Source organism: Eurypyga helias, unplaced genomic scaffold (assembly GCF_000690775.1).
Source record: "Eurypyga helias isolate BGI_N326 unplaced genomic scaffold, ASM69077v1 scaffold11854, whole genome shotgun sequence".
Lineage (NCBI taxonomy): Eukaryota > Metazoa > Chordata > Aves > Eurypygiformes > Eurypygidae > Eurypyga > Eurypyga helias.
Window position 1 is genome coordinate 500 of NW_010244524.1, and position 21999 is coordinate 22498.

At 46.5% G+C, this 21999-nt stretch overlaps 1 protein-coding gene across 1 annotated transcript; it reads left to right on the top strand.

Annotated features, from left to right (window-relative positions):
• Positions 1 to 3426: 3426 nt before the first annotated feature.
• GPA33 (glycoprotein A33 (transmembrane)) lies at positions 3427 to 13517 on the top strand. The gene is made up of 7 exons (XM_010149793.1): positions 3427 to 3460; positions 8071 to 8222; positions 9315 to 9525; positions 10084 to 10242; positions 12277 to 12390; positions 12923 to 13046; positions 13436 to 13517. Exons 1-7 carry the CDS (start codon positions 3427 to 3429, stop codon positions 13515 to 13517), a joined length of 876 nt encoding a protein of 291 aa, XP_010148095.1.
• Positions 13518 to 21999: the final 8482 nt, after the last annotated feature.

Sequence of the window (21999 nt, forward strand, 5' to 3'; positions counted from 1 at the left end):
TAATTGAGGCAGGAAGTGATCTACAGATGTTTGCCTATGACCTCCCTTATTACTGCAGAACCGAGTTTTCAAAGGACCTAAATGTTGTGGGAGCATGTATACCACTGACATCCAAAAGAAACTGATACTGAGCTCCTTCTGAAAATCCTGTTGGTGAATCTTCAGGATACGGCTGCAGCAGGGGATGACAACTAGAGCTGGAAGCCCGGCCAGGCCCACTGCAGCCGTTCACACGTAGAGATGCAGACAGGATCGCACACGCTGCAGACCTGCGGAGAACACACAGACAGCAGGCGGCCCGGCAGCCCTTCCTCGCTGCCTGTTACAACTTGTTGCCTCACGGGATCAAGATGACCACGCAGAACAGAGGCAGAAATGCTAGAAATCTTTGCTAATGAATGCACAGACACACAAAAAGAGCAAAAAGTAACAGGCCGTAAGTGGTTGGGCATCTGTCACTGGTGATTAGTATCACCGCTCATAGATGAACCCAACCTGAACAGGGCCAGTTGCTGTCCTCTTCGGTGGGAAAGATGGGATCTTGATGGAAGGTTCCTCTTTCTCTGCTTTAACTTAGCAGGTGTTACTATCATGTATGGTGTTAGCTCTACGCTACCTACGCATCAATCCTCGTTGGCTTTTACAGGCGAGCCCTACCAGAGTATGTGTTTTTGACAAGCCAATGAAGCCACCCTAGTTACCTATTAAAGCTTTTCATGTCAATGGCAGTTTCGTTTAAATAAGCCCATAATATCCTCTAAAAATCCTATATATCAGCAAAAAGATTCCCCAGAGCTGCAGCCATCAGCAAAGATAAGACTTCAAGGGTTTGCCTTGCCCACGGGTGAATGATGGAGCAGGTGATATGTGCCAGCCGACGCTAAGACACACGACACGTTAGCCTTAGGAGGGCCGTGGCAAAGCTTTGGCAGTGTTGCCGGTACTCGTGGCAGTTCTTTCAGCTGCGGTGCCCATGCCTGTGAGTGTTGGCAGCTCACACTACACAGGGAAAGAAAGTCAACCCAAAACCAAAATTACAATCCCTTAAAACTGCCAGCTGTCCCAGTCTTTCTGTTTGGGCAGCTCTACCAAAGCCCCCAACGAGAACTGTCAGGGAAAAGTGACAGGGTGGAAGTGCTCAAATACCTTTTCCAATCTAGGCCTAAAGAGCCAACAAAATCAGTCAATAAAATGCATCAAACAAGTGCCTTAATACCACATTTCTGTAAGTATCAGGTGTCGCAGCGTACGCTCTCTGCGATACCTAGGAAACCAGTCTTACTTAGCCAAGCCTCCAAAACAACGGAACATTCGGCGCCAACTTACCGACTTGAATGAAATGGAGTGGCTGACGGAGGCGGGCAGAACTGTTCCCATGGGGAGACGTTCCCACACCAGTATTCCTGCAGAACTGCACAGATTGTCCTTGCTATCTGAGGGACTGGATTTCCAGTCACTCCTAAGTTTCATTGTCTTTAAGGTGTTTGGAAGATCTGCCACATAGAGAAAAAGGCAGTCTTTAGCGTGGCTTTTGGCAGGTTTACCATGCAAGTGTGGGGTCAGACCAAGATCCAGGTACACTTTACTGGACTAAACGTGTATCTCTGGTGGACACCCGCTTCTGAGGTAGCCCCCGTCAATAATCAAACCCGAGCTCATCACTGCACTGTGAGTACAATTCATTTCATCTGAAAACGATGTCCAAAGACATGAAGTCCCCATCTAAGATGCCTAAAATAATCACTCACTCTAAAAGTGACTTTGTGTCTCAAACGGCTAGAAATAGAGCATCGATGACTGTCCCAGATGGAGACATCTTTGCTGCCCACCGGCAGTGAAGAGTTTAAAAAAAAGACATGTCAGCCAGCTGCTCTCGATTAAACATCATGTCAGATGTTCGCCTCACATGCCATCAGACCTCCTTTTATTCTTCAGTCAATTATAGCAGCAGTTGTTTGTGCTTCCCAAGCGCCTCTCCAGACTACGGGAGCAGTGGCTGGGCTTTCGCCATTCCTGCCTCAATAGGTAGGTAGCTAGCACGCTACAAGCCATCCATGGGTTTATCTAACGGCCTTTTTCAGTGCAAGGGTAGAAAGTACCTTTGGCACACACGGCTGTTGTGCAAGCCACACTCTGGGACAGTTCAACAGTGTGCACTGGCAGCCCAGAGAGCCAACCGTATCCTGGGTTGTATCCAGAGAAGTGTGGCCAGCAGGTCGAGGGAGGGGATTCTGCCCCTCTACTCTGATCTCGTGCGACCCCACCTGGAGTGCTGCATCCAGCTGCGAGGCCCTCAACAGCAGAAGGATATAGACTGGTTGGAGCGAGTCCAGAGGAGGCCACGAAGATGCTCAGAGGGCTGGAGCCCCTCTGCTATGGGGACAGGCTGAGAGAGTTGGGCTTGTTCAGCCTGGAGAAGAGAAGGCTCCAGGGAGACCTTATAGCACCTTCCAGTGCCTGAAGGGGCTACAAGGAAGCTGGGGGGGACTTTTTACAAGGGCCTGTAGTGACAGGACAAGGGGTAACGGGTTTAAATTGAAAGTGGGGAGGTTTAGATTGGATATCAGGAAGTTCATCCTGGAGCGGGTGGTGAGGCACCGGAACAGGTTGCCCAGAGAAGCTGTGGATGCCCCATCCCTGGAAGTGTTCAAGGCCAGGCTGGATGAGGCTTTGAGCAACCTGGTCTAGTGGAGGGTGTCCCTGCCCATGGCAGGGGGGTTGGAACTGGAAGGTCTTTAAGGTCCCTTCCAACCCAAACCATTCTGTGATTCTAGGCATCACAGCATAAGAACCTGGCTGAGATGCATCTCAGTTATATATAAATAACCCATTAGTCATCAGATTCTCATCAATTCCATATTCTTACAGGTATTTAAAGTAAGTGGAGTTCAGCACCTCTGTTCCTTAAAGCCTGGATGTGGGCAGCTGCCTGCGTGGTGAAGCACTTCAATGCCTTCTTAACTCTGGCCCCAGGCTCCCTTAATAAACATTTAAGAGGAACGAGGCTTATCCTCCCTTAGTTTCATGTCATCACATGCATGACTTCAATTGTTGCACTGCACACTCCCAGGCACCTCACCCTCCGGTTTGCCTCTTGTCTTGCTTTACGCACCTGCGTGTTCGACGAAACTGGGAAAGGCAGTTTAATTGGGGAAGAAAGTTCACAACCAGGGAAGGAGTTCACAGGTCCCCTCTCTGCCCCTAGGCAGAGTGATGTCAAAGCCTACTGGTGATCTGGCTTGTCATTCCGCCCGGGAGGGGAGTGGCAGACCCGAGAAGCAGCACTTTAGAAGAGGCTGAGGAAGTGAACCTGCGATGCCACGGTGAAGCAGCCCTTCAGCTAAAGCCAATTACCTACGCAGCCGCCTAGAGATTACAGGGAAGAGCACCTTGAGTTGAAACAAAGGAGAGATGAGGAGGATGGCAATGAAAAGACTTTGGCTGCTGATTTTCAGTGCAAGTGAGTACTAATTTGGTTATGTCCTCGAGGGTTGGGTAGAAGGAGACAGCACTACAAAGTCCCAGTATTCCAACTGCCTAGTCAAAGTTCCTTCATGTTTATGATCAGGCAGGTGTGTTTACCATCTCTGTGCTGAATGTCCGGACTCGCAGGCATCTCCTAAAGCCGCAAGACAACGTTAGGAACCGGAAAAGAATGCTGTTCTTCCTGAGGCTGGGAAATATATTTTTTGAAAACCAGTTTTAATGGCTTCCATTACATACCGTGTTTATCTCTGAAAAAGGGACTTCCTCATCTGGAGTGGAAAAGTCCTTGGGTTTTATTCTGTCGTGCACAGATCTGCATGTAGCATACATCTCCGTTAAGTCTAAATCCTGCCATTTCTGTGTACTCTGGTACAACCTGTGATACCTAGATATTATTCGCACAAAGGGGATCCACACCGATCCCTCCTAACGCACATAAATCAGCCAGCTCGCCCCTGGCCTTCGGCACAGACATCACCTTTCTCGTTCTGCCTTGCAGAGCCTGCAGTCTCACCGCCGCGGCTTTCTCACCTGCCTCCTCTTCTCCTGTACCTCTTCAGGGCTTCCAACAAAGCTGTGCACTGGGAAATCGCTTGGGTTTCTTTGGTGTGGTGCCGTTGAGGGGTATTTTCAGTTTTGCTGTTTTTGAGGGGTTTCTTTGGTGCAGTGCCATTGAGGGGTGTTTTCAGTTTTGCTGTTGTTGGTTTGTTTTGGTTTTGTTTTGTTCTTGTTGGGTTTTTTTCCCCCCAAAAAAAAATCCTGAAAACCTCACTTCAACAGTAAGACCCACAAAAAGGAAATTCTCCAAGTTTAATGTAACTGGAAAAAGCGGATGTGCTCCATGGGCAACAAATGTGACTTGGGTCATGATTTGATGACCATGATGTAAACTGTGTAACACCGTTGGTATTCACTCTCCTTTCTCATTTTTCTCACCATTCATGCTATCTAAACTATAGACGGGAAACTTTCCAGGGAAGCTCCTCTTGCCTGTTTGGGCAGGACTCAAATGGTAATAACTCAGTGCTAGAGTACTGGCCTGTGGACAGTTTTTGGAGAAGGTACGGTAGCTCCCTGCTCTGCAGCTGAGTGGATGAACTGCACGGCCATGGCAGTGCAGCGCTGGGATGCCAGAGCTGCCCCGAAGGAGCTGCATCGGGATCTTGGTGCTGCCTGAGGCTTTGCTGTACAGCTTTCCACCACAGTTGTGTGAATGACTAGTACTGTGAGCTTCTGCCCGAAGGAAAAGCCCCAAAACCAGCCATCCTGAGTTGGTTTTCCAACTGAGTTGGCCATCCAACATACTGAGTTTCCTGAGTTGGCCATCCAACATACTTACTTTTACCACAAATTTCACATCTACGAGGTTTTCCGTATCCTACTTTGGAATTAAATTTCAGCTAAATCCCAAGGTGAAGGATTGAGGAATTAAAAGTCAGAGCATTTCCTTGTAAAAGTGAAGTAAAACGTTTCCACTTTTACTATTTTTCTCACTAGCCAAATCTGCCAAGACAAATCAGCAACAATAATTTTGCTTGATCAGAATCTTGTCTTTTTCAGCAAGCAAAATATTTCTCTAATTGTTTCCAGCTCTATTAATTGCCCTTCATTCTGTCTGGATTAACAAAGGAATGTGAAAGCAGACGTGTCACTTGGATCTTTTCTTCCTTTGTACAAGTACAAATGTTTAAGTTGAGCGCAGGGAGACAAAACCTTTCTCAATTTCTTAAAATGTTATAAACACACTAATTGGTAACACACAGAAAAGTAATTCTAAGGCTTAAACGTAGGTGATGCCACCCCTCTAGCCTATTTGTCATCTCTCCTTTTCCCAAGTTCTTTCAGAGCTGGCCCCTCCCTTCAGCCATACTTCGAAGAGATTGTTTTCCCTCAGGAAAAATACCCCGATCCCTGCAGAATAAACCCCCATTTTTAGACAAGCTGAGGATGAGTAGCTGGCTGCTTGTGACTTTGTGAAGAAGTGAGATGTGGTGAGAAGGGGGAAGGAGGAAATCGGCACGAGTAAATGGCATCCCAGAATGAAACTGCGGAGTTTCCCTGAGAGCCAAGGAGGAGCCGTAACAAGGGAGGAGTGGGAGCCAGAGAGAGATATCCTGGTTGAAAAACAGGAGAGGATCAGAAGAATTGGGCATTAGGGTGACAGCAACAGACGAATAAGCAGTTATGGGCCATCTCTCTCGTACGGGGTGTTTGGTTCAGCTGTTCCCTGACCCTGCACTGGAAGACATACTTGGAAATAAACAAAGTTCCTATTTACTGTAGGATCTGAGTCATCCAACTGGAAGGTGGAAAAGCACTGGTGAGGAGAGGCCTCAGGGTTGGGCAGTCTCTGCCTCAGGGCCGAGTTAATGACCTGCCAGTGAACCACCGCCTGGTGGAACCAGTTTTCTGAGTGACAAAAGGATCAGGAAATGGGGTTTGCTCCATCTCCTAGTACCTACGGTGGTGTTTTCACCTGAACGTAAGAAAGCGTGCCTAGCCAGTCACGCCAGGCAATGAGGCGGCTTTCACAGGGGTGTCTCATATAGAGGTGACAAACAGTCAGAAGGAGCCCTGGGGTTATGCAAACACGGCCCTTGCACCGGGTGCTCCAGAGCAGGGAAAGACCTGGGAGCGGCTGCAATAAAACCACGCTAGAAATACTTTGCCCTGCTGGTTTCCTTCTCAGAGCTGTCAGCAGCTGTAAATGAATTCATCCCCCAGAGAAGAGAAACTGCTACCGCCATGTCACCGAGGAGGAGACTCAAAGCACCGAACGCTTAACTAATTAACTGTGCGAGACCACAGAGCAGCCCCGTTAGGGGATGGGGAACGCAGAAAGGTTGGAACTTCAGCTAGAAGCCTCCGGCGCTGGCCGCTTGGCCGCCTCTTCTTACCGGGCCACTAACGATTGCGGAAGGCCGTCTCTGCGCTCCTCCTGAGCGTGTCGGAAGGTGCTCTGAAGACAGGTGTGGACGGGAGGGCATCCCTGCCCAGCAGCAAGGCAGGAGGCGTGCAGGGGAGGGAAAAATTCGGCTGCTGTGAAAACTCCTCTCGGGAGAGGGAAGCACAGCTGGAAGTATAGGCCGTTTCTAAGAAAAGACTTGAAGGACTGTCCCCTGTTACCCTTGGCAAGTACCGGAATTGCTACCAGCAGGTTCCGAGCGCAGCGACAACAAAACCTTTCGGGTGCCTGTGCTGTTACCTTCTAAAGCAGACCGTCATTCACTGCTGCTGCAGTCCGGCAGCACTCCACCTGCCAGCGGCTTACTCTTACTGACCCCATGCATGTGTCTGCTGATTCTTCCTGTCTAAAACCGCGCGTATTCCCAATCAGTTTGCAACTCAGGGTGGAATCCAGACGTCCTTTGCTTTCTTCCTTACACATTGCACTTCCTTATGGATCTGCCCTGGACAGAGATACAGTAGAATGAGAACCCAGACCTTGCTACACAGTCACTTTCCAGCCAGACCCTCTCTGAGGAACACTGAGCCTGGCTCTTCTGGAAGCAAACCTTCACCACCACACACAGCGTGCCCCTCTCGGGGAGAGCATACGCCTCTGCCCTCCACCACCTTCCTCCTTACTGGACCACATTCCACTTTGCCATGGGACCGCCTCTGAGCCGCACTCCCTTTCCCACCTCCCTCCACCCTCTCTAACCTGTTTCAGGCGTAGATTTTTTTCAAATTATTCAGTTTGGTGCCATTCAAAAGAAAACCCACAGAAACTGTAAGGCTCAAGCAGGTGTTTTTAAACATGGATTCCCACAGGCATGAAGGTCATCTACGGCAGGGCTGAGGTAAACTCCAGCCCAATTCTGAGAATAACTAAGACCTGCCACTAGCTAATGCAACAAATCAAACGGAACACAGTGCACAAGGAACACCTACCCTGCCCGCTGCCTGCTTCGCCAGGACACGGAGGGATTTCTGTTTCATTCAACTGTCAGCTATTCCTCTGCTCCACAGGCAGGAGCTACAGTTCCTGGAGAAAGCTGGCTGCTACCCTACTCATTTTTAAAAAACAAACAGCTATTCTTCTCTTTTTCCTTTCAAGCTCTCTCTGCTTTTCTAGGTTCTTCTGTTTTCTGGGCATGACATGAAACAGGTTTTGATTCCCTAGCACAAACTGTTACTTAGCTATGGCCTGGGATTGGGGGAAGTTATTTGACAGTTTTCCTCATCCCTGAAATTTGACAACATCAATTTGCTAGTTTAGCCTGAATCCTTAAGACGCACTTGTATTATCTGTTTATCCGTTCCCCTCTGTACATTTAGAGCTGTCAGGGGATGTCAGTCACACTGAAAGAGGACTCGGGAAAACACCCACATCTTTATAAACTCCATGGCAATGTATGCCCAGGTAACGAAGAGGGAAGAGAAGAAAGGAGAGCAGAGTTTAGCGCTTCGCCACCCTGTGCAGCAGCTTCCTACGGTCAATCGGCCCCAGCATACGTCACCTCCTGCTCGGTGGATGACAGTGGGGATATGAGGTCATTATGGCATGCAAGTAAGCCAAAGAGACGAAACGAGGAATCCAGACGTTAATTTTGCTGACCACAGAATTTATTCTCTTCTCAGTTCTGGTGACTGCTCATGCCCTCACTGTGGAAGCACCTGACAAGGAAATAATGGTGGCACGAGGGAACGACGTCACTCTCCACTGTCGTTTTAAAACGGACGTTTCTACTACCCCAGGAGACGTTGTTGTCTGGAGGAAAATCAATAGTGCGGTAAACCAAGTTGCATAAAGAAACATAAGGCATCCAAGAGGGGGGTGGGAGGAGAGACGGAAGTAGGACTGTGGGCGGGAATGTGTGTTGGAAGAAGAAGATTCTTTCAAGACTTTCTTTTAAACTCAGAACGACGCAACCAGAAACTCTGATTCTAGATGCAATCTATCCCAAATCTATTGCATGATACTAGACAAGGCCCCGCCCTTCTCCTTCCTCTCTCATGGTCTTGCAACTGTGTACTGAGGATACAGCACTGCATGTACAGGGGGTTCACACCTACTACAGTAAGTGAAATATCCAGATACTTCTATAAAAGATATTTGTATCTTTAAGTATATGTAGTATACATATGTATTCCTATATCTACATATCTTTGATACAACACAACACTTTAACGGTAGTACATTGAGAGATTCTCGAGCTCTCCTACATTCATATGGAATATAGAATCACAGAATCACAAAATGGTTTGGGCTGGAAGGGCCCTTAAAGACCATCTAGTTCCACCCCCCCTGCCATGGGCAGGGACACCTTCCACTAGACCAGGTTGCTCAAAGCCTCATCCAGCCTGGCCTTGAACACTTCCAGGGATGGGGCATCCACAGCTTCCCTGGGCAACCTGTTCCGGTGCTTCGCATGTGAAGGTAGAGACACCTCTACAGTTCTCCCTGGCTTCTTGGGAATTAATGAGAGGGGAAGTAGCTTTTGGAGATCTTCCAGTAACTGCCAAGGGTTTCTTCTCTGAATATCCTTGCTGGAAGAAAGGGGTTTGTGTAATCACAGGGGAATTATGATTGACATGGATCTCAGACAAGTCTCAGAATGTCCTGTCAAGGAGAGGAAAGTTGAATAAGCCCCAGCAAAAGAAATCAGTTGTCTCTGACTTCAGATGGGGTGGGAGAAGGGGATACCAGACGGAAACCCAGACCCTTCTGAATACCTATGATTTTCTTGGCTTTTTGGTACACTGGGGCAGCTTAACGCCCTGTTTTGCAAGCTGTTCTTAAAAGTGGGCTAAACCCATCGAGCTGGGTTGTAGACTCACACAGAAGAAACTAAGATTGATCGTTTTCCCTCCCCCTCTATCAGGATGATGCTGTTACTAGGTATTTTGATGGACTTGTACAGTATGGCAAGGGCTATGAAAACCGTATACAGTTCAGCGGTGATGTGAACAATGGGGACATCAGTATCACCATCAATGCAGTGACCATGGAGGACAACGGGACATACGCATGCAATGTTCGCCTAAGGAACGACCCCCCCAGGCAGACCGCCACCTTGGCTCTTGTTGTCCTTGGTAAGCACGATCGAGGCAACACTAGACCCATTAGATAAAACACCATCCTTCCTCTAATATCCACACTGGTTTAGACAACAGATTTTCTAACAGAAAACAACCTTCTCAGGTAGTCATCACCCACACGTCCATCTTTGGTCTCTTCCCACTACTATGGAAGTAGGTTGGAAGGCTTAGAGCGTCCAACTCCCTTAGACTCCTTACTGCAAAGAAGAGTCTTCAGAGTTGTATACTCCTCGTTCCTAGTAACGCTTGCCTCATCACAGGGCATTCCTCATTCCCCCCATGGCTTGTCATACTCCAGTTATCAAAGGATGAGTTACCCAACACTATTAGGCATATTCCCAAAAAGCATCTTACAATTCCTTCTTGGCTTGACCAGTGCCAAGAAAGGAGAGACAAATTAGAGAGAAGATCACCCAAGTTCCTTTGAAAACAAGGTGGTAGGTGCAAGACCAGCCTCTGCTTAGCAAGAATGAAAACTACAGGTGCAAGAGATGGGTTGAAACAAAAACCTCCTTCTGATTAACAGAACTGCTTCCTTCTTTCTTCCTTCAGTTGCACCATCCAAGCCAGTATGCAAGATTTTGGGGACAGCAGAATATGGACATACAATCAATTTGACCTGCGTTTCGCACGAGGGCTCCCCAAAGCCCAAATACACCTGGCAAAGTTTTAACGTACTAAATCAGCCCCGTGTGCTACCAACAACACAAGGTATGGGAAATTCAAAGGCATCAAGTCTTCGAGCTCTCTGTAGATCAGGGTTGGGAAGATGCTGAAATGCAAATACAAAAACACACTTAAGGCTTTTTCTAAACAGTTCTCTGACCAGGATTTTGCAAAGTTGTCCTTTTGATACAAGACACGCTCACGAGTAACCCAGTTTGCTTGATGATGACCGGGTCTCTTTCTGGGGTGAAGGCAAACAAAAGCTGGCTCTGGAAGTGATTTCCCTTCCAGAGATGACTCCTCCCTTAGAGGAAGGTGGTATGAGAAACGGTTACACCATTCCTGAAAAAATAGGCTTCTGGTTCTTTAGGACTGTCCCACAAGCTCTAGTATTTTAGTTGCTTTCATTTTAAGAATCTGAGGGGGGAAAAAAAAAAAAAGGAAACAAACAATTTCCGCGACAGGACTTTTGGTAGAACTATTCACACAGAAATGAGGGTTTAATACTCTTGGAAGTGTAGTAGTGACAGAGGACTCGGATTTATTCCTTTAAACAACTTTGTTTATTCCTGCTCCAGAGAGGCTGGAATAAACCTACTGTAGCATCGCTACAGAGGTAAACTAAGTATGATCAGACTCAACAGGATACTCAGTGCTCACTAGCCGACTCGATTCTTGCATAAATACCGCCAGAGACACAAACCTTATTCATTTGGCTGGCCGCTAAGTGGTGCCAACACATCACACACAGCCCTGTACATACCAGATTTGTCCTCTCATAGCAGCTGCCTGCCTGCTTCTGCCCTCACCCTGTTCTTCCCTGGGACAGGAGTCTCTCCTGAGCCATTTCAACCTCCATCCTGTTTTCATCATAGCACTGAGGTCCAAGTAGTGTGCTGACCGTCCCCTTCTGCCCCAAGCTGGCCGGATGCCCTACTGTCACTACAAGCAATTTCCTTCTGTGCTACGCCAAGTCCCGGTGCTGCAGAGTGTGCAGAAGCCCCTTAGGGCCCACTCCAAAATTGATAGTATCTGACCTGCATCTTTCCCAGTTTGACCCACCAGTCAATTACTTTTGATTTAATAGAGGAGGCTTTACAGTCTGGTTTTAGACTGCAACTCTGAGAGCTATAAACATCACACTGAAAAAAAAAAAAAAAGACGTAAGCACAGACAGCACGTTGAGGCTAAAAAAATAAAACCGAGCATGCAGTCGGTTATTTCTTGGTTTACATGCTCTTTTACTAGCTGGCACTAGGCGCCAGCAGAGACTGAACAGAACCCCAGTCCCACGAACGGGCTGGAAAGAAGCGAGATCACAGGGAAAATAAAACAGGAAAGTGACTGAAACGTATTCAAAGCCCTTTTGCTTTTAGAGCAGGAAGCTGGACCTTTATCAGATCACGAGCAAAATGCATGGACTACACGTACAAACGGCAGCTGGAGATGTAACAGCCAACCTGACTGCTCCAGCAGACAGAGCTACGTTCCAGCACGTGGTTCTGAGCTCTGTTAGGTTGGAGAAAAAACATGAGTACCATAGCAATCCCATGTCACTGCCTTTCTTTTCCCTCCATTTATTCTCACAGCCTGCCTAGCCTCTCCCAGCCCAGAAAACTATTTCCCCTGCCACAATAGTTCAGGTCTGAAACCCCAAGGGCTGGAGGACTGAAGAGGCTTTTGTTGTTTTACAAGTTAAGTCATCAGATGGCCAGTTCTCAAAGTCAGGTGCCGGTTTGGGGCGGTTTGTGTTTCTCAGCAAAATCCAGTGCAAAAAACCTTTCACTAAGCACACATACTTTTTTCCTCTCCACCTACAATTTTCTTTCTAAAAGGAATGTTCAAACGCCACATGTTCCCTGTAATCAAAACAGCAAACTTCCGTTTGTCCTCCCACAAATCACACTAAAACCTAGGGACTAGCATGGCAGCTCCAGAGCAAGGCAGAACAATCCATCAGCTTTAATCGTCTCCCATCACTCCCACTGCCTCGGGCTGGAATCGAAGGGCTGCTCTCCCCACTTCCTTCCCTGCTTTAATGCTTCTCTATTTTGGACTGGATCTGTTGTTTCAATACAGGGGAACAAGTAACTCTGAAGAACATCTCGGCGGATACCTCCGGCTTTTACATCTGCACTGCAACAAACAGCGTGGGAAAGGAATTTTGCAACATGACAGTCAGCGTTGTGCCACGTAAGAGAGGGGGTTGCTTACTGGAAGGGTAGTACCAGAGGACGTATCCTAGCTAAGTGTCACAGGACTAACGGAGGCGATGCAGACAGGATTACCAAATTCCCCCTTCTTTAAAAAAAACCCAACAGCACACTTTTTTCACCTTTACGACAGATTCTCTGCGTTGGTTTACATGCAAACAGAGCACTCGCTGACTCACAGGGTTAGTTCACAGGTACCCAAAAATGTGTAGAGTGAGACAGGCCTGAGCCCCCCCAGTCTGAAACTAAAATGAATCGACAAAGTGGAGCAGTTGTTCAGATCCAGGGGCTCCCCCCCCTCACTAAATAAATGCTCCTGCAGGCTTAACAGCTTCCCAGTACAGAATTCGTTCCAATTGCTGTAGCCAAATAAACGTGGCTTCCACACAGTCTCACCACCTGACAGGTGGGGAGATGTGACAGCTGGCGATGGGAGCTGAAGTCCAGGGATTGTGCTGATCGCATTGGTACCATTCTCACTGCGAAGGACTAATGCTTTTCTTCCTGTGTAGCATCCATGAACATAGCTCTTTACGCTGGCATCATTGGTGGAGCTGTTGCTGCAGTTATAGTTATTGGGATTTTAATCTACTGCTGCTGCTGTCGGGCAGAGAAGAGCAAGGACTATGAGATGACGTAAGTATGTACACAAAGCCCAGGCCGTTTCTCATTTCTCCAAGTCCCTGTAGCTGGTTCTGTCCTTGCGAGCCTAAGTCACCATGAGGCTCCGTTCAGAACTATCACAACAAGACAGAAACCTTTTCTTTATTCTCATGGTGGAAACAGACCATTAAAAGAGAAGTGGGATGAGAAAAGATACACCAGTCGCCCCCTCCCTACATACACGCTATAGGGGGGAAAAAAAAAAAGCAGCTCACACACCTTTTACATCACCAGCCAGGCAAATTTATGGAGTTCAGTCTGGTACGCTTCCAGGTCAGCTCAGAGCAGTCTGACACAAAATCTCTTCAGTAAAATTTCTAGCTGGTTTTGATTAACATCTCTATTCCTGAACAACGTTTTAGGGAGCGAGAAGATAGAAGCGTACCACCCAAGGAGACACCTACAAGGAATCAGAGCGCAGAGGATGATGTTGAAGATGAATGAAGAAAGAAGCAGGAGGCCAATGCCACCACCTTCAGGATTTGCTGAGGCACAGACACCATTGTAGAAAAGAAATCAATCCCTCTTTCTTACTGAAATAAGGTTTTTTGGAATAATAAAAGGAAAGCTAATGGCTCTGCCTTCAAGTTCTGGGAAGAGAATATCCTTGTCTCCCTGGAAAGAAGTGCTTAACATACAACGAATACTAATGCCTAACCTCACAGCAGAAAAATGCATATGAAGCACTGTTTCACCCAGTCAGCCAAAAATAAGCAGTCTTCTAGCCTTCCCACTTTCCAAAAAAAAGAAGTCAGCCAGGTCTGTTTGGAGAACAGAGCTGCTGCTGTATCCACAGGAGGTTTCAAGGTCACCGACCGGAAGTCCTGGAGGAAAGGTGGTCTTGTTCACAGTGTGATGCACGTGTCGCAGCGTACAGCATTGTCCATGACAGAAATTATTTGATGCAGACCGAAGCAAGCTGATTTTTAAGGACATTTTATTAAATGTGTTCTTTGTATATGTTATACATGCCCATATAAATAAAAGTATGGAAAAAAATTCACAGACGACCAATGAAAGTCTCCTGTTTGGAACAACAATGCCTACGAATGGATAAGGTGAGAAGTGAGATGGGATTTGAAATTGGCAGCTGGTAAGATCAAGGAACAGACTAGTAGCCTATATGCTGTCAGAATCCCAAACTTGTGAGTCCCGGCTCTGACCGTTCCAAAATACTACTTTGATTACATTATCCTCTTCTTCTGACTGTTGCACGGGCAAGTCAGAAATAGTCCATCGCTACTGCTTCCGAAGAAATGACAGTGTAAGAGCATGTACACAGCAGTACATCTTCAATAAAAATGGGGGGAAAAAAAGGGGGAAAAGGAGGAAAAGTACTTTTTCATTCATTCAAAATTCTAGTAAGTTAATCAGAAGCATTGCACATGCAAAATGTATGCAAATGTGGAGAGAACTTCCATCACTAGTATTTTATCGCTGGATGAGAAAGGCCTCTCTGTCCAAAAGACTGTCAGTATGGTATTAAAGCTAATTAAGAGCTGTTTGTTTTAAAAACAAAGAGCGAGCCATGTTCAATAAATGACTTGCACTACAGTATTTATTCTATCAAAGCTCTCTATTGTATCTTCAGGAGTTTCAGAAACTTACTGCAATGCCTCCCACATACCCTTTACACCCAAGCAGTTACTTTTAAATCTGTAACCAAAAAAAGATCTGAACTACAACTTCAAAGAAGAACCAGCAATCCTGGGTTTTCTAGGTTTTGAATTATGCAAATCAGACCACCAGAACTGTCACCCTGGCTTGCTTTCTGGCTGCCTTTGTTTTCCACCGTACTTATTAGTCGTTTGTCCTAATAACAACTGGAAAGACCAAGAACCAGGGTTCTTTACAGAGTACATATAGCCCCAAATCACTCTGGCAATGAACAACCTGAAATGCAACTCCACAAGTCATTCTGAGGATCTGTTCCCGTGTTTAGTTTAGATGCACGACAAAACACTGCAAAAACAGGTGGCTGAACAAGCAAGCATAGTATGAATTATCTCATTAGCACTGTAACATGTTTCTGCTGTGAAACAAAAGCTATTTCTTTTATAAAGGTTACAGACATTAGTCAGCACTGTGCCGACAACACCTCAGGAGCCCTGTACCCTGGGCTGGAAGACAGCTTCTGCTGCAGGCTGGGAGTGTGGATCTTCACAGGAAAGACCAGCAAAAGGACTTGACGTTTATCAGAAGTATTTATGGCCAGAAACCGCCTCTGGCCTCTACAAACCATTTTAACACTGCGTTACCTATCCCACGCTCTTCACTTCTAGGATGTGTGACGCTTACTTACTCCTTGTCAGCTGAAGTCTTGCGGTAACATTTGCAGATTGGCCATTTTAAGCACAAATTAAAATGCAGATTGGCAAACCTGCATTAAGTTATCTGAAGAATCCAGCCACAAAATACAGAGGAGAGAACATAATGACCCCCAAAACCATGAACTCGATTCTCTGTAAGCAGGTGCCGTAAGACCTAGCAGGGAAAAAGTGAGAGTCAAACTTGACAACCAATAAAGCTGAACTACTTACGTCCTGCAACACTAAGCTCAGTTCTGCACTGGGAAATAAACTACGTGATAGCACACAGAGACAGCTGAGATATTTCTGTGCTGCTTATATATATATATTTTTTTTCCCCCCCTTCTTTTAAAAATAAGACTAACATTTTGGAAGTTGTGTATTTATCAGAATACTACATGTGTTTTTGCTCAACCAACTTGTTAAACTCAGAGATCCAGGCATGCAGAGATTCCAATTCCTATCTTACTCCAAGGTTTTCCTGTGGCTGAACTCATTACTTGTGTGTCTTGAATGTCTTTTAAGGAACTACAAGGGTGTGTGGTATACCCACAACTTTAAACAAAATTAAAGCAGCAATAATGTATTTGGGGGGAAGATGGGGAAAGCTAGGAATTCTTAATTCCAATGAATTAACGTATGTATACCAACTTCAATACTCGCTTCCCTCACAAGGCAGGAAGCAGGCAGAAAATCTCTGACCAGGCAGAACAGCAAATTCCCACTTTACCCTTTACACAACCTATAGCAAATGACTGTTCAGTTATGTTCACCTTTCAGATGGAAGAATATGCCCATATAAGCTTTATCTGCACCTGAACAGGAAGAACCACTACCCCAAGTGGAACAGCCACCACAGTGAGATTTTGATACAGCATTACTCAGCAAGATTTGTTTTGGCAAGCATACCAAAAGGATGCCCCATCTCTGGAAGTGCTCAAGGCCAGGCTGGATGAGGCTTTGAGCAACCTGGTCTAGTGGAAGGTGTCCCTGCCCATGGCAGGGGGGTTGGAACTAGATGGTCTTTAAGGTCCCTTCCAACCCAAACCATCCTACCGTATTTTAGAATTACCTGGTTTCCCTTCTGATGATTTTCAACAAACTGCACAGGCCATTTCACCAGTCCATTTCACCAGTCTGGTGACCCAACGAAAAGCAGGTAAGACAGAAATCTTGCATGCATTTTGAAAACTTGGCTCACCCCACACTGCCCAACGCAATTACATTAACCAGGACTATACCACATTTCCCTCCTGTGTTTAAAGAGGAGGCACATCTCCCCAGTACACTGCTCCTTCACTTCCCAGCTTTGATTGTTTCCATTCGCATTAACATTTTTACTTGCTTATAACATTCTGAAGGCCATATACTACACGGTTTACTGGGGCAAAAACCTTTGTGGTTTGTAACTCCTATCAGTCACTTAGCTTTTAAGGTTTATTCCTGCCTACACACTTTTCATCCAAGGAACTCAAAAGTCTACTGAATGTTGCAAACTACTATCATTTGTGAGTGACAGAGTGACGGGGCAAAAGTCAAATGACTAGTGACACATATGACTACAGTGGAGGAGAAGCATGGAGACAAGGAGGAGTCGGAAAAGATTCCCAGTCCTCTGGAACGCTCTGCAAGGCAAGTATTCTCATCAACACCATTGTTCCCATTGCACTTTTCAAATGCCCTCCCTGTTCTTTTTTTGTTTGTTTCCTTCTTAGTTTTGGGCTTTCTTCTTGGCAAAGTTGCTCTCCTGCCAGTCCTGACTGGACTAACACAAAGGATTCTTCCTTCTTAGGTGCAGGACTTGCCTGCGTTTCCTAATGTTCCTCAGCCCACTCCTCCAGTCTGTTTAGGTCCTTCTGTACAAGTCCTGCCCTCAAGCCTGCATCAGCTGGCCAGTATTTTCTGAAGCAAGAGCGCACTCCATCCCCTCTGGATCACCGCTAAAGACACTGAACAGCCATAGTATAGAATTCTCCAGCACCCCACTGGCCCCCACATGGAGCACCACCAGATTTTGACCCATCTGGTTGTCCACCCACCTAGACTGTAACATCCCAACTGGACACAAGCATACTGAGACACTGTACTGAAACCTTGCTAAAGTCACTACTGTCCACTACTGTTCTTCCTTTACTCCCAAACCTATCACGGAAAGCAACCAGGCTGGTTAGGCTTGATTTAGCCTTGGCAAATCCATGCTGACCATTTCCAGTCCCCTTCTCCTCCCTCAGGTACCCAAAACCGTGCTCCAAGAGGACTCACTCCGTAATTTTTTTCAAGGAGTCCAGTGGAGCTGAGCAGCCCATGGTTTCCTAGATCCTTTAGACAGACAGGCGCAACGCTTGCCTTCCCTTGCTGTGGACTGTGTTCTCTGTGACCTTTCAAAGGTGGGAGAACAGCCGTGCAGGGGTATCGAGCAGCTTTCTCAGCCTCCTCAGATGCCGCCTATCTGGCCCTATGGACTTGTATGGGTCTAGAACTCCCAACCAATCCCTGACTCACTCTTAACTCACTGCTGGTGTTCTCCCTGAACCCTTCCCGAGTACAGAGATCTGAGAGACCTTAACAGAAAAAGCTGAAGGAAAAAAGGTACTGAGCACCTCAGCCTTATCAGTGCTACTCCAGCCACGTTACTAAACTGCTCACACCATTCAGCAACAGGAACTCTTTCTCTTTGTTCAGCCTTTTACTGCTAGCAAAGCCCTAAAAGCTCTTCTTGATGACCCTGATCCCTTGCAAGCATCAACTCTAGATGAGCTCTGGCCTTCCAAACACCATCCCTAGAGGCCTGGCCAGCATTTGTGGATTCTTCATTTGCAGCCCACAACTGCTTCTACCTCCCTTATACTGCACTAGGACCAGGGTGCAGCCATGAGCTCCCGGTAGAGACAGGACAGTCCCCTGATGGATCTTCCTGCATTCCTGGACTGTTCTTGCATTTGGAAGATGCTACTCTTAATGAACTGCCAAGCTTAATGAACTCCCCTATTCTTCAGAGCTGCCCTCCCGGGATTCCACCCCTACCCATTTCCCTCATAACCCCCACGGTCTGCTCTCACTGCCTTCCTCGCTCTCCGCAGGGTTTTGAGAAGTACTCCCAGTACTACACAGGCACAAAAGGCGATGCTGCCACTGCTTATGACAAGATTCGGTGTAGTACACAACTGGGAACCAATCAGACAGACAAGGGTTAATTAGCTCACAGTTCTTGTTGCTAGAGTAACAGCACTACTTTTCTATTTATTTGTATCATCTGTTCCAGGAAAGACACCGAGGCAGTCTTCTAGCTGAAGAAGTTCACAGTACAGTGAGCAACCCGTCAAGATTAATTCTGGATGCATTTGAACTAGTACTAAATTTATTACAGCCCAGCATAAGGGAATTTGGAAGTTCTCTCTCCTGCCTTTCACCTGTTCACTAGGGAGAGAGGGAAATTATTTCAAAATGGTAATTAGAGAAGGTTGTGGGAGCTTCTGAGACAGAATCAAGGAAAAGTGAGGGAACATAGATAATACAGGGTTAGGCTAATAGAAGTGTTTGCCGATTCCTTCCTTCTACTGAATCATTGCAATAAAGATTAATTGGCAGCTCATTCTAGGGTCCCAGTGAGGGATGATAATCCTGCAGAAAACATCAAGAGGGCAGAAACTACACAACAAACTTGTTATTCCCATGGGCTGCAGTGGGGCATTTACTCTACCAAATGGAAATATGCTGCTGAAGCCCTTGCAGTCAGATACCTCCATCTATCAGCCAGAAATCAGAAACTCAGTTCCACATATACACTTGAGTCACCTAACCTTTGGGGAAGGTTTGAAATGCTTGCTAAGGGAAAGGATTAGCACTTTTTAATTCAACTGACAGGTCACAAAGCACAGCCCCTCTGTATTAAAAACGTATCAGGAACAGAAAGCTACAGCTATTTGTGCAAGGAAAGGCAGGCAGGACTTCCTTGACTACAGGTTTTCATTCACCCAACACCAATTTTCACCGGGGAGAAGCTGACCTTCAGCACAACGCCGTCTGACAGGGATGGCTCAAGACCCAGAGCCCCTGCAGCGGAAGCAAGTTTCCTATTTAGGTACGACCCAGCACAGACCTCACTCCAGGTAGCTGGCAAAGAGCGCAGCCAGCGGCACGAGTACCGACTGTGCCGTTTGATCAAGGATTACAGCACTGCTTCCTCCAGACTGACGTGCACCCAAACGGCAAAATCCAACATGTAATACTTGACAGACTCTCCACCCAGAAACCCCCCACCAAATTACTGCCTTTGTTCTAGCTTTTAAGATTTTGATGACTGACATATTGCTAAAGATGTAAAAAAAATTAATCTTAGACACAGCAAACACTCTCTTTGATCACTAGTTGTAATGCAGGCCCTGAAACTGGCACAAGTGCTAAGCCCACAGGCCTCGCAAGCAGAGACATTACTAGGCTTCCCTTCCCACATACCACTTGTCTTCTCACGCTTGGGAGGCGACAGCATTGCCCTTTTTGTGAGAGGGCAGCTAGAGTGCACAGAGGATGGGGATGGACAACAAGGGAGCACAGAGGTTAGACACAGAGGGCTGCCCAACACGGGGGACATTCCAGTGGATGCCTGCTGCAGGCAGCCTCCTCAGGAGGAAGTACACAAGGCCTTCTGCAGGCAAGTGGAAGCAGCCTGACACTCCTGATACAAGCGACTGAGGAGCTGAGGAGAGGAGGTGCTCTCTCCTGCACCTCATACTAAAAGGAACAGCTGGTCGGGGATGTGAACGCTGCGGGGCAAACTCAGCATCAGCAGCCATGAGACAGTGGAAGAGGAAGGAAAAAAGCAAAGAGCAGGAGCACAACCTCAGACCCCAAGAGAGCAGGCTCTGTTCTGTTCAGAGATCTGCTTGGAAGAATCTCGTGGCAGAGGGGTCCAGGTGGGCTTTTTGATTTTTTTAAAGTATCACCTCCTCCGAGATAAACAGGAAAACAAGCAGAAGTTGACCAAAGAGCTCCTGACAAAACCCAGACATAAAAGAACATGCAGGAGGTAGCAGCAGCAACAAGTGATCTGGGAGAAATACAGAGGTGCTGTGAGAGTTGGCAGGTACAGGGTTAGGAAAGCCAAAGCCTCCCCAGAGCTAAGTCCGGTGAAGCATACGAAGGGCAACACAGACTTCTGTGGGTGCATCTGAGTGGCAATGGGGACGTGGTCAGGATGGACAAGGAGAAGGTCGAGGGACTGCTTCACCTTGACCTTTAATGGTACGATCAGCCTCCCAGGAGAAATGTCAGATTGGAGGCATCGAAACCAGGTGTTACTCAAATACATATCTATATACTGTAGATAAAGCAAGTAATTCTGCTAAATCAGAATACAAGGTATTGACAAGAGTATTCTCAGGTGGAGCAGAGACAGCGGTCAGCAGAACTTCTTTCGCATATCTAGTTTCTACAGATTATTAAAAGAAGGTGGACAAGGTGGACAGTCACATGAATAGTTTCCACTACACAGAAGCAGTAACTGCTGCTTAGTCTACATGAACACGCTTTATTTTTCCAGTATCAGTATTTTACATGCTCTTTGAATAGAACGTAAAAGAATATGTGCTTACAGGTTAACACACCGATGTCACAGACCAGGCCAGCAAAGTTGTCACCACAACTTTGTGTTTTCATGGCCCTCGGGCAACTGTTCTCCTAGCCAAAACCCGTACAGTAGACGGTAGTAACACACAATTCAACAACGTGACTACTTACTCCTGTAAGAAGAACAAAAAAAACCTATTAACCCTCTAATGTGTATCTAAACCAGGATGACTCTGGCCCATTACTGTCACAGGACCAGGTAAGCTACACCAATAGGAGGACAGAAAGTTCTGACAGGATCTGTTTGATGCTTCCTCTACACAACCAAGCCTTCAGAGAGTTCAATTTATACTGTACCTAAATATCCATATGCAGAGAGTATTAAGTTACTGTTACTTTTTACCTTGTTGATAGTACGTGCTTGAAGCTCCCAGGCTGCATCACTCCAACTCTGCTGAAGAGCCATTCTCCCTTGACTTGGTTTTATTTCCGCTTGAGAATTTTGTCATGCAAGCGGGGGAGAATTTTATTCTGATTTTTACCTTACTAGTACTATTTCTTGCGCTGAAGTGTGCTAAGGTTGCAAGTCACCATCTTTCCCTCACCTTCACTTTTCCATTAAAGGACAGAAGGATTACTGTATTGTGTTTATTAAGCAGAATTTATTTTTTTTCCAAGGAATCTGTTTCAAATTGCAAAACATACAGGGAAGCAGAGCTCCCAAATGAAAAGAAAGTTTTAATCATCCTCCAATACCCCCTCAACATAGCCAGAATAACAGTATCAAATGGGCTACACCAAGTTAGTGTACTCATTGCATAGATCTTAGGAGTTTTCACTACAAAACCCACCGCAGGTTGTTATTGCAGTGAGACAGTTACTGCTCTAGCTAACACCCCACTGCCTACAACACATAACTAGGTCTTCTGCAGCTTATGTACTATTTTAAGTTATAGGTGATAAGGCACCGACATCCCATGGAACCCTAACTCTGTATTTCTCCATTTCTGCTCAGATTCTTTACCTCAGTCTTGAGGATATACAATACCTTA